Source organism: Haemaphysalis longicornis, unplaced genomic scaffold (genome assembly GCF_048455015.1).
Source record: "Haemaphysalis longicornis isolate Haplotype H1 unplaced genomic scaffold, Haemaphysalis longicornis Haplotype H1 scaffold_1, whole genome shotgun sequence".
Classification (NCBI taxonomy): domain Eukaryota; kingdom Metazoa; phylum Arthropoda; class Arachnida; order Ixodida; family Ixodidae; genus Haemaphysalis; species Haemaphysalis longicornis.
In genome coordinates, this window is record NW_027526203.1 from 218,991,604 (window position 1) to 219,004,254 (window position 12,651).

At 51.7% G+C, this 12,651-nt stretch overlaps 2 protein-coding genes across 2 annotated transcripts; both read left to right on the top strand.

Annotated features, from left to right (window-relative positions):
- The first annotated feature begins 3,758 nt into the window (after positions 1-3,758).
- On the top strand, positions 3,759-7,390 carry LOC144157587 (uncharacterized). Its single transcript, XM_077688431.1, has 2 exons — positions 3,759-4,713; positions 7,337-7,390. The coding sequence occupies exons 1-2, from the start codon at positions 3,769-3,771 to the stop codon at positions 7,388-7,390; spliced, it is 999 nt and encodes a 332-aa protein (XP_077544557.1). The 5' UTR covers positions 3,759-3,768.
- Positions 7,391-8,718: 1,328 nt separating this feature from the next.
- On the top strand, positions 8,719-10,219 carry LOC144142083 (uncharacterized). The gene is made up of 2 exons (XM_077673507.1): positions 8,719-9,054; positions 9,421-10,219. The coding sequence occupies exons 1-2, from the start codon at positions 8,847-8,849 to the stop codon at positions 10,086-10,088; spliced, it is 876 nt and encodes a 291-aa protein (XP_077529633.1). The 5' UTR covers positions 8,719-8,846; the 3' UTR covers positions 10,089-10,219.
- Positions 10,220-12,651: the final 2,432 nt, after the last annotated feature.

Genomic DNA, 12,651 nt, shown 5'->3' on the forward strand with positions numbered 1-12,651 from the left:
TCACTTTTCAGGCACATGAGGCGGGTGTAGGCTCCTTCAGAGATGAAAATATCAGAGCCCAGGTACACCTGAAACATTTTGCAAACCACAAATAATAAGCTTGTAATGAGCACTGCAATGCCTACAAGTGTGCAAAAATATAAAAAAATCATTTTGAAAGGATTGCTGAAAGCATAAAACGTGATAAAATAATTGTCCCTAGGATGGTGTATTTATGGTGCAAAACCAGGGTCTATAAAAGTTCACGGATAAGCATAAAACGTTTTGTATTTACTAACCTTTCCCTCAGTGGCGGCATAGAGCCCTTGCTCTCTCTCGGGTGCAGGTGGAGGCTGGGTCTGCAGGGCAGCTTTCACAGGGGGCATATTGTTGCACAGCTCTCGCAACACCGACAAGGTGGCCACCGCAGAAGAGATTGGAGGCGCATCCGGGCTAACAGGGGCCACTGGGGCCACTGAGGCTGCTGAATACTGCCTGTTGATAGGGGTGCCTGCCGGCACACCGAAAATCCGCTTTTCTGGAATCGAACAAGGCATAATATTTGCATTTAAACCTTAGTTAAATAAATTAAAAAATCCCCCGCTGAAGTCATCCTGAGCAGACTCCACACAAAATATATATCTGCTACTGTGACACATTACACACGAGACCGAGAAACACTATATAAACAGCAAAAATAAGACACGCACTATAAATGAGCTTTACAGTACAATCTTGATCAAAATTATAGAAGTTTCAATGGAACAGTTTCTTAACTGTACCATTTACCATGTTGAGTATGTGTGCCAAAAAAAAAGACAGCAAGAACTGGAACAAGCAAAATGTGCACTCATTTTTCACTACGCAATAAATCCCACATTGTACGGGCAGAATGAGTATGGAGACTAGAGACATTTTTTTCAAATTCTGGTATTACTTAAGCAAAAAAAATCTAACTGCGCATTTTTGGGGCATATAGCTTGGGCCCATAATCTGCCATTGCAGTTACTGCCTTTACCGCATCATGCTATGCTGAAGCTATTCCCTCTGTAGATAGCACACTGAATAAAACAGATACCATTTTCTTGATCCCTTGACGTTCCGTTTCGTGTGAAACCACTGTAGGTGAAGCCTTTACAAGCTTCTGATGTTTAATTCCAAGAAATTGAAAGCCTAGCAAGGTATTCCATTACAAAAACGGAAATACCATCTTTCCAAGAGAAAGACAAAAGTATCATTCTCGGCACCTCCTAAAAATGTAATCGGTGCTCGCATTCATACAAAACATGCAAGAAGGAAAATCAAGCTGATGTGTCAAATCAAGCTGATTGTAAACTATGAACTTTGCCCCAAACCTGTGTCAAACACTTTGCTGCACAGCGCTTTCATGAGCATCTTATTGCTCCTTGAAGGTTCAGCGTTCTCCGCCTTCAATTTTCTGTTCTCCTCACGGAGCCTGGCGTTTTCTTCTTGGGTGCCCTCGTCCCACACAGCATCATCCGGGAAGTCTTTTTGTTTTTTTTTAACTTGCAGGTTCTTTGGCCTGCGGTCAACAGGTATTTTCCGTGCTTCCTAGAGATGAACGCAGCAAATCATACCGTTAGATGTGTCAGCTGGCATTTTTTCCCTAGGCATAAATGCAGCAAAGAATGTAAGTCTATGGGCACCGTTTTTTAGACAGACGAATCATGCAAAATTTAAATAAAACTTAGTTTTTGAAAAGTTACCAAACATGTATGTTAGGAAGATCATAACCTTCTCCTTGGCATCAATCCTGGCAGCGAGAGGGGTCAAGCTCTTGGGCCTTTACCACATGGACAGCGTGCTCATTAAGGTGCCAGACACCTTTTTGCGCTCTACAATGACTTTTACGCGTGCTTGGTATAACATGCAAAGAAATGTGCCCAATCTGATTTGTAGAATCCAATAGTTGCTCACTGCCAACAATAACACATTTTTTGGAGTAGGTTTCAACCTTAACCCATTCATGCATAGGTTCAAAGAAAGCGTGCAGGTTATCCTCAATTAAAACAGTAACATCAAAGCTCAAAGAGACCTGTCGCTGAGGGGGGGGGGGGGGGGGGGGGGGCACCACGTCGTTTTCTTCACTGGAATCCCCGAAGAGCAGGTGTCTCTGCTGCTTCCGAAACTCGGCCGCCACCACCTTGCACTTGGCCCTGGTCTCGTTCTTTTCCCCCTTTTCCTAAATCAAAATTGTAGATCACTCAGATATACAGCAGCAGGCAGAAAAGCTTCAGTCGTAATTTTTTTTATGTTCAAGCGTTTATAGACGTGCATGCAGATTACGGCTTAAATGTATACGATGTGCATGAAGTGAACGTAATTGCTTATTACAGGCTGTGTTCCGCACTTCGTGGTGCACAAAAGTCGATCCTTTAACATAAGCCTCGTGGCAAAAACACGGAGCTACGAAAAAAAGCGAAAATACAGACAAGAATGGGAGAAAATGGAGGAGGCCGGGGCCGCAGTTTGATTTAAGAACAGGTAGGCACAGCTAAGGCAACGTTAAAAAATAATGCTTATTAGCAGCACGTCGCACCGGAATGCAGAGTATGATTACGGGCATTGCGGCCGCCACCGCTAAATAAGCAAGTGTATCAGGGCTAACATGCATGCACTGTAGCTGGTGCCGAGAAGCACATGTTTAATGCGCTCTTGTGTACGACTGATGTTTTAAATACAACGCAGGCAACTCAAGAACTTTAAGCATAGGGTACCTTTCTGAATGAGTCGTCACTTGACGTCCCAGATTCGCAATCCAACGAGTCCCCGTCATCAAGAGGACGCACGGGTATTCGGATGCGCTTCTTAAGGCCTTCCTCGGCGTCCTGCTTGGTGGCTAAAACAATTTCAAAACAATCTCAGAAATTGGCAAGATCGAATTCTAACTGCGCGTGTAAGGAAGGCGAACGAGGACTTACCGAACAACTTCACTACTTGGGCGAGGTAGTAGCCACACTGCTTCTCATCGTCCCAAAAGACTTCGTACCACTTCGATTCTTCATAGTCATTCACTCCTTTTGGGTTGAAATTTTTAATGTCGCTCACGGGCAAGGCAACTTTTTTATTGTCGTCCCTAAACCGCACGTAGGCAAACATTTTCTCGCAGAACAAGAAAACACGTGCAAATGAGGCCGCTGCACGTATGGCTAAAGGACTGGCTTGACCAAATGACTTGACTTGACTATCCGGTCTGCTGTAGTGGTGATGCAATGGGGATGCAAAACAAGAAGTAATGTTATAGACGTTAATTATGTAGAATAAGTTATCACCAGATATATTTTACATAATGTAACTTTTTAATTGACATTGAGTTTTTAACTTTCCAGGGTGACGTTTAGTGTGTGCTTTTTGTAAATTTACGGATAACTGTTATGCAGCGGCGAAGTCACCGAAGTGGTGCAGCGGTGAGGTTGCGGGCGGTTTTTGTGCCGCGTTACAGACAGTACAGTGCAGCCGCCTAATGTTTTATCTACCCAATCAACAGGTTAATTCGTCTTTATGAGTTGCCTGATGCATCGTAAGAGGCAGGAAAAATACGCTCGTGTTCTTTGAAAACTGTAATCATGCAAAGTTTTTCCTTTTTTTTATTTTATGTATGTTGTGATGAGCGAGTTAAGTGAGGAGCAAGGAGTCGACAAGGACGTACAAGAAGTTGCGCAGCGTCACATCCTCATTAGGCACAACACTTCTTGGCCAATCCCCCGCGTGGGTATGTGCCATGGTAGGAGGCAACCAACCAACCAACCAACCTTAGAAGTTTCAGACATGGAGGAAAGCAGCACCGATCAGTCCTCAGCAAAGCGACGAAAGCGCTATTTGCTGCCAGGCGCAAAGTATGTGCTGCCGCGCTCAACTTTGCGTTATCAAAGGCAAGTGGCCAACGGATCGTCTAGGCAAGTGGGCAACGGATCGTCTACTTCGACCGCACCTACAACCCATACGGCACCACAAGGCTCTTTTTTAAGCCATGACCAAGGGGCTGAACCTGATGACATGTGTGAGTTCAGTGAGATGTATGACAGCGATGGAGAGCACGGCGGCGAGTACAGTGCGGGTGACAGGTGTCCTGGAGAAGGCTACAACGACCTAAGTGACTGCGATGTGGCGGACTTCGCTAGTGGTTTTGAACACTGCAGTGACGAAAGTGACAGTGAGTCAGACGAGTGTGGAGAACCTGCGGATGATTTTTTCTCCCTGTTTACCGAGGAATGCTTGCCCAACTCTGACATAACCATCAGGGAGGCTATGATGACGTTGATGGCGTTCAGTTCATCAGCTGGATTGAACTGGACGGACATGGAAAAGTTGGTTACGATGGTGAATCTCTTCCTAGGGAAAGACGTGCTGCCCACATCTAAATTTTTGCTTAGGAAGGTGTGGAGGAAGTTGAAAACCGATGTCGTTAAAGAACACTACTTTTGTCAAGAGTGCGGCTTCAAGTTTCCAAGCACTAATGTAGGCGATCTCACTTGCCCCAAGTGCAGCTCAGTCAGCTCCCGTCAAAATGCCTTTGCAATCCTGGACATTAAGAAGCAGATGGAGGTTGCTCTCTCTAGCAAGACGGTTGCAAGGGGGCTGTTAACATCTCTAAGGCAGAGACAGTGTAAAGCTGCAGAGACAGTCATGACGGACCTCAGTGACGGACATCTTAACCAGAAGGTGATGAAGGATGCTTCGCCACATGACCTTTCTTTGACCTTTAACACTGATGTATGTATGTATGTATTTATTGCACAAAAACAAGAAAGGAAGGTCCACCAACAGGCGTAAATTGTCTCGCCTAGGGGCGGACACCGGAACGCCTGCTGGTGTCAGAGAGGTGGGATAGGGAGGAAAGAGTACATAGGAATAGGGGGATAGGGTAAAGGGCTAACATAAATATATAAAACATGGGCAAGAATAACCTATATACAACGTTGGGTGAAAGAGAAAAAAAACACACACACAAAAAAAACGAAACACTAGACAAATAAATAAATATCAAAATACAGGACACGAAGGAGTAGGACCCCTGCACACTTACACACACGCACTCACACACCCACACACACACACACAGGAATTCTACCCTAACAGCTACACTCCACTGCGACCCGGGCAGTTACGTAGAGTTGTAGCTTAGTGCATTGTGGAGCCCCGAGGCCCCCAGGTATGCTCCCAGGGCCTCGAGCACTTTGTCCCGCTCCCTCGCATTTCCTAGGGGCCAAAGCAGTTCCTCGAGCGGCCGCACCCCTCGGAGCACGGCCAGAAGCTCCGCCCGCCCTGCCGCAAACTTGGGGCACTCGTACAGTACATGCGGCAGGGACTGCACGGGCGCTCGGCAGTGCGTGCAGGCGGGACTGGCCACCCGCCCCAGTCGGTGCTTCCGCTCTGACGTCCACGCGGCCCCCACGCGGAGGCGCAGGACGGCCGAGCGCAGTCGACGAGGCAGGCGTGATGCCCGCACAGGCGGCAGACCCCCTCCGACACGCAGCCGCGGGTCTGGATACCCGGTGCGGAGGTGTCGCTGGATGAGAAGGCGGGCGTCGTCCGCTGCCGCCTGGGCCAACATGTCCGAGGGAGGCAGCGCGTGAGCCCCGGCGGCCAGCTCGTCTGCCCGCTCGTTTCCGTCCAGGCCGATGTGGGCGCGGACCCACTGAAGGCACAGCCGAGTGCCCCGGTCCGCCAGCTGCGCCGCTTTCTCCCGGATGCCCCGCACCAACAGGGAGTGCGAGTCGCCGTCCCGTAGACGCGCCAGGGCCACCCGGGAGTCGCACAGCAGGGCACAGCGCTCGGGCAAGGGCTCCACCTCCAGCAGCAGGTCCAGGCCCAGTCCGACACCCACCAGCTCGGCAGTGGCCGAAGATGAGGCATAGGGCAGCCGCGCCTGCCGGGTGGCCCCTCCCAGCACGGCTGCCGCTGCGGCCGACCCCTGCTGTTGCCGCACCGAGCCGTCCGTGTAGACAAGGGTTTGGCTTTCGAGGTCGCCCCAGATGACGCCCCGTGTCAGCTGCAGTTGCCCGCATGGGGGCGTCCGCCGCTTGCTGCGCAGACCTGGGATGTCCAGCCTCACTTCAGCTGTCAGAGCAGGAGCCGGGCCACCAGGTTGCGCATCCACGGGGGGCACCACCTCTTCGTAGAGCGTGAGCATGCGCCCCATGCGCGAGCGGTGGTGGCCCCTCAGTCGCTGCAGCAGCGGGCCGCCCCCCTCGGCGCGCCGCAGCCGGTCAATTTGGCCAAGCGCCCGCTGGTCAGCCGTCATCTCGAGGGTCCACGCCCCCGCCTCGGCCAGCGTCTTCTCGCACGACGAGCTCTGGGGCAGGCCGAGGCAAGCGCGGACCCCCTTGCGGTGATCCCTTTCCAGCTGCCGCCAGGTCGGTTTCCGCAGGCTCACCAGCGGCAGCGCATACATGAGGAGACCCACAGCGGATGCGTTGTACAGCCGGAGAGCCGTCCGCTGTGAGCAACCCATGTCCCGGGCCACCATCTTGTGCACCGCCGTGGTGGCCAGCTGCGCCCTGGCTCGGAGCTCCTTGGCTGCCTGCCGGAAGTTCAGCCGGTGGTCCAGGGTGAGTCCCAGGTACCGCACCCTGGTCTTCCACTGGAGCTCCTCACCATCGATGGTCAGGCGCCGGGTCCGTGCACGGGCGGCGGCGTCTGGATGCACCAGCATGGCGTCTGTCTTTGACGCCGACAGCTGTAGGCCGACGCCCGCCAGCTTGTCCCGGACTGCATCCATGGCCGCCTGCAGCTGCCGCACAATGGTCCGGCCCTGACCCTTGGGCCCCAGCACCCACAGGGCGATGTCGTCGGCGTACACCCAAATGTACACTCGGTGGCTTCCTCCTCTGGGCAGGCAGCCTGGCAGGGCGGCCATCACCAGGTTGAAGAGGAAGGGGCTGATGACGGAGCCCTGTGGGGTGCCCACGTCCGCCGGCTGGGGGGCGACAGGGCGTCTCCCACCTGCACCTGCGCCGTGCGGCCCGTCAGGAACGCCTCGACAAAACCCCGCAGCTTGCCCCCAATGCCAGCCTCCTCCATGGCCAGGGAGATGGCACGACGCTGCTGGTTGTCGAAGGCGCCCTTCACGTCTAGCAGCACCAAGGCCGCCACCTGCTTGGAGGCCATGGCGTGTTCAAGGGCCGCCACGACGTCGGCGATGGAGTCGGTGGCTGCCCGGTGCCTCCGGAAGCCCGTTAGCTGCTCGGGGATGGCCTCTTCCTCCGCTGCGATGGCCTCCATCCTCCGCAGTGCCACCCGTTCGAGCAGCTTGCAGCCACAGGATGTGAGGGCCACAGGCCGGTACGCCGTGACTGCCACAAGGCCCTTGCCTGGCTTTGGGATGGGCCGCAAGATGGCTAGCAGCCACTCTGGTGGTAACCGGCCCGCGTCCCAAATGACGTTGTAGGCGGCCAGGAGCCGGCCGAACCCCACCTCATCCAGATTGCGCATCATCTGGTAGGTGAGGCCGTCCGCCCCTGGCGCCGACTTACGCTTGCAGCTGCGGAGGGCACTGCGGAGCTCAGTCTCCGTGATAGGGGCGTTGTTGAGGGGGTGAAGTACCTCCCCCGTCTCAGCAACAGCAGCAGCGGGCCCTGGTTCCGCCTGGTGTGGCGGCAGGAAGTGTGCAGCGAAGAGGTTGGCCAACTCCGCAAAGCTGGCCTGCTTGCGGATGGCCATGTCAGCCAGGGGGTTGCGGTTTCTCTGGGGCTTCAGGACGGCGTTGAAGATGCCCCAGAGGCGGCGGCAGCGTGGGTCGGCCTCCGAGCTGACGCATAGCTCGGCCCAGCGCTGCCGGCTCAGGCGGTTGGCGTGACGGCGGCAAGCCGCATCCACTCGCCCGTATGCTGTCCAGTCCGCCCGCTCCCCCGAGCGCTGGGCCTTCCTCTCCGCACGGTTGGGCACCGCCCGCAGCTGCAGCAGCTTCAGGTCCGGCGTGGTGGCCCCCTCTGCTACTGTGCAGCTCTGCGTGGCTTGTCTGGCGCAGCAAACCAGGCCCCGGAACAGCTCGGCTCCTTCCCCCAGGTCCTGCTCGGCAAGGCGGCGCCGGAACAGGTCCCAGTGGGTGACGTGGTGCCGTGCGGCTCGCTTGGCTGTGCTGTCGGGTGGTGCGATGTGCAGCGGGTAATGGTCGGATCCCCACGTGCTGGGCTCCCTTCTTCAGGTGGCCTCAACCCCGGCTGACACTAGGGTGAGATCAATGGCGGTGGCTGCGCAATTGCCCCGCCGGAAGGTGCTCTCACCAGTGTTCAGCACGGACAGGTTGAGGCGCAGCATGGCGTCCCACAGATGCTCTCCGCGAGCGTCTATCCGGCCATCTCCCCAGGCAGTGTGGTGTGCGTTGAAGTCACCACAGAGGAGATGGCGGACTGCACACAGGGACACCAGCCGATCCAGGAGGCACGCGTCCCAAGGCCGTCCAGGGCGCACGTACACACTGCACACTGTAAAGACTGCACCACCCGCACTGAGCCGCAACGTCACTGCCGCGCACTCTTGCACCACTGTCGTCACCGCACTGGTATCCAGCTCTGCGTGCTGCACATCGTTCCTCACAAACAGTGAGGCACGCGAGGTTCCTGGGGGGTGGGACGGGTCGCCACACACCACCTCCGAGCACTGGGCACTGTCACACGCCGTAGGGCTGTGATAGCCGGTGTAGCCCGGCAGGCGAGTCCCCCCCGAGCCGTCCCTTCCCACTCGCACATAGCTCTCCTGTAGAGCACCGACATGGGGCAAAAGTCTTTAAGTCGAGCAAGGCATCTCTGTGGCCTATCCAATGTGTTGTGAACGAGCTGCCAGTGGCCCTCCGATGGAGCAATGTGTTCTTGTGTGGACTGTATTTTGGAAAGGGCAAACCGAAGATGAAGCCCTTTTTAGACCTCTTTGTTGACAGCGTCAACAGCCTTGGAACCATCAAACGACAGTGTGATGGGGTGACGATCGAGTCAACAGTTCGTGTCATCTGTTGCTGCGTGGACTCTCCAGCCCGTGCAGCAGTGCTAAATGGCAAACAGTACAATGGCTACTATGGCTGCAGTTTTTGTCATCACAAAGGCATCCCAAGTAACGGTGAGTTTATACTGCTTTTATTTCTGTGTAAGTTCTTTTGAACACGAAACTGTTTTTATTAAATTGACAGAAGCAAAAATGCACGCGCTAGTGGCATATTTGCAGTTTGACTGACAGCAGCGAGATAAAATAATTGTTTTCTAGCATACCGACTGCTATAATGTCAGTGCAATTCTTTTAAAAGACTGTATTTAGGAGTTCATTCTGGTTATACTAAGCTAACATAAGATAAAAAATTAATGGACATTATTGCAGGATGGTTGCAAGCTGGGCTAGTTGTAATTTATTTCGTTTTCGTCTGAATTTGCGCTGGTTTTATCCAAGAAGACATTATTGACAGAGTTGGTATTTGTCTTTCACTTCCAGGGTCAATCAAGTACCCAGTGGTGAAGGAGGGTCACAATGCTGCTCCACCAAGAACCAACGAAACTGTGCGGCAAGACATGAACACATCGCTTAAAACAGGAGTGATGTCTCGCGGCATAAGAGGATTCACGCCACTAGCCCGTCTTCCTCGTTTTGACCTTGTGTGGTCAGTTTGCCCAGACTATATGCATTGCATACTAGAAGGAGTAGCAAGGCAGCTCACTGACATTTGGTTTACCCCAGGTGCATTTGCAGGAAAAACCGCTGAAGCTGATAACCTGAGAAAGCTGAACCACAGACTGATGCATCTGAAACCACCACAGTGGTTCACAAGGCTTCCACGAAGCATTGATGAGCGGTCTTCGTGGAAAGCAAGCGAATTGAAATGGTGGATCCTTTTCTACGCTGCACTCTGTCTTGACGGCATTTTGGCTGACATCTACCACAATCATTTGTGCCTGCTTGTGGGGGCTGTCCACCTTCTTTTGAAGGACGGCATCACTCGATGTGATGTGCGTAACGCCATGGACAAGTTGTCGGACTCAGTGTTTCAAATGGACGAATTGTATGGCAAAGGAGCCATGACTTTCACGTGCACCAGCTTCTCCACTTGCCTAAAAGCGTTGCTGAGTTGGGCCCCCTGTGGGCGCATTCCGCTTTCATTTTAGAGACAGGCAATGGCATCTTGCTGAAGCTCATCAGCAGTGCTAACGGTGTTCCAGCCCAAGTGTGCGAGCGGTTTGTCATGAAAATGCAGACGATGAAGCTTTTCAACACTTTGAAGATGTCGGTAAACACTGAAGCCATCTGCAGCCACTTCCTGGGCCTAAACGTAGCTGGAAAAGTGGAATCGGGACCACTGGGAAAAAGCACTGTGTATAAAGTTGAAGGTGCTGAAAAAGAGGCATTTCAGAAAAAGTTTGCAACTGTGCCACACACAGTGGTTAAGTTCGAACGTGTAGCAGTGCAAGGACAGCAACTACACTCCGTAAGCTACACACGCCCTAAGAAGACTCGGAACACAGTGTTTAAGTGCAAGCAGGGGCAGTACTACGCTGTTCAAAAAGTATGTCAGCTGGCTGACCACAGCTGCGTGTTAGTGTGCACCCATCTTGTGTGTGAGCAATACAAAAATATTGCTCACATTAGCACATTCTTGCAGAGTTCCCGGTCTGTAATCATCTGTCTTGAGGAAGTCAGCAGTGTATCTGTCGCGCTCACTGTCAGTGGCACTCACTATGTCGGCGATTTGCCGAACATGTTTGAGAAAGACTGAGCGTGTTCTACTAAGCATTGTAGCACTCAAGAGCATTACGTGACTCAGTTGGCTGTTGGCTGAAAATCCGCCGTCCTGCGTAAGCAAGAAATTGCTTGGAAAAAGGCTGAAGGTACAAAAAGAAAATTCCTACGGGCCCTTGGTGTGCTTATGTGCTCTCAAGGTGAAAGCCTGGGGATATTAACTGCTTCATTGTATTTGCATCTCTCATTGCTTCAATTCATCTTTTGGTGTGAATCACTTTGACAGGCTTCGGCATTGTATTTTGTTCTACCTTTTTTGTTTAGCCTGGTTTATATGCTAATAAATGTTGGTGTATTTAACCAAATTCCAGTGTCTCATTTAACTTCTTTTAATTTAGTAGAGCACGTTTTCTTGCAGCTATCGTAGGTATTATTTATACCTGTTCTGGCCACTACTCACTCATCACTGGGCATACTGTTAAAAATTGAACAAAGCCCACACAATCATTACTAAGGCCATATCAGTATGGAAAATATAAGTATGTGAGGTTTGATTCTGGTTCATCACTAACTTGACCATTGTTGTGACCTTAAAAAAATTTTGAGTTGACTAGTTAAAAATTTTCATGGCTGAAGGCAACTTTCCAGAAAATATTTGATCCAGAGATCAAATATATCTGAACAATATTAGTTTCTAATACACTTCAATTAGTTGTTATGAACCACAAACTAACAAAACAGCCGTGGTTAACTTGCACAAATTTTTAATTGAAGCAATTTAAAAAAATACATTTCTAATTCATCAGATTTATTTGTATTAGTTTCTGATAAAACAAATACAGTCCTATCAGTTCTCACACAACTTATACAGACTAATATATCTGAAGTCCAATAGAGCTGTATTAGTCCTATCAGTTCTCACAAAACTTATACAGACTAATACCTCTAAATTCTAATAGAGCTGTATTAGTCCTATCAGTACTTATAGACTAATAGAATAATCTGTATTAGACTAATACATTCTAATAGAAAAACTGATAGAACTGATACAGGTTCGTATAAGACTAATACGCCTCTTATACACCTAATACAGAAATGTATAAGACTGATACAAGTTTCTATTAGAATTTTTGCTAGGGGGTGCAGACCACGGTAGCAACCGCTTGTCGCTGCTCTTCCGAATCAATCTGATCTCTAAAAAGAAGTTCCACATGCGAGAAAGTAGGTGTTAGTGGGATGAAAAATTGTGCTAGGGCGTGTTGTCAGGGCTTATTTTAAAAGCGGTGATCAGATATCTGCCGCGATGCTCAGCCTACGCTGACCTGCCGCGGACGTTCGGCGATCCGACCGATCGCCGCGGCGCGCGGTGCGCGGAGCGGCCGAGAGAAGGCGCTACCTGCGCGGAAGCATCGAAACAGGCAATGCAGATGTCTTGGTCACCGATCGCTCAAACGGCACTTATAGCCGAAATACACTTCCACATGCGAGAAAGGGGATGATAGTGTGGTGAAAAGTTGTGTTACGGATTGCCCTTCGCAGTTGCACAGATAGCGGCGATCAAATTTCCGCCCCGACGCTAAGCCTAAAGTTCCCATCATCCGAGCTAGAGTGAACTAGAATAGGGGAGTGGCCCGAGCGGGCGGAGACGGCGTTGCTTTCGGCGTGCCGCGCGCCGTCGACCACCGCTAGGGTGGCTAGGGGCGCTGGTGCACGATCTCGCAGCTGGTCAGCCGCGCCCGCGCTGTCGCCGCAGCCCTCGGACCGGACGAAACGTAGAAATTGGAAGGCGGTGGGTGCACGTGCGTTCGGTGGAATCGGTGCGGAGGTTCTGACGTGTTTTTCAAAACAGTGAGAGAGTGCATTTCGTCAAGGACCAGCATGCGAGGAAGATGGTGAAAAGAAGGACTGATGCGCACTGTTTTGCCCAGGCTGTCACACCGGCTATCAGGGCTCTCCAAAGGCGTCTTTGTTCGCCGCCCCAAGAGACGAAGA

Excerpts from the sequence above, each read along its gene's own strand:
- LOC144157587 (XM_077688431.1), top strand. The coding sequence starts at position 3,769 with ATGGAGGAAAGCAGCACCGATCAGTCCTCAGCAAAGCGACGAAAGCGC. Across the intron at positions 4,714-7,336 it reads CTTTGACCTTTAACACTGAT|ATGGCTAGCAGCCACTCTGG; the intron begins GTATGTATGTAT and ends ATGGGCCGCAAG.
- LOC144142083 (XM_077673507.1), top strand. The coding sequence starts at position 8,847 with ATGAAGCCCTTTTTAGACCTCTTTGTTGACAGCGTCAACAGCCTTGGA. Across the intron at positions 9,055-9,420 it reads CAAAGGCATCCCAAGTAACG|GGTCAATCAAGTACCCAGTG; the intron begins GTGAGTTTATAC and ends TTTCACTTCCAG.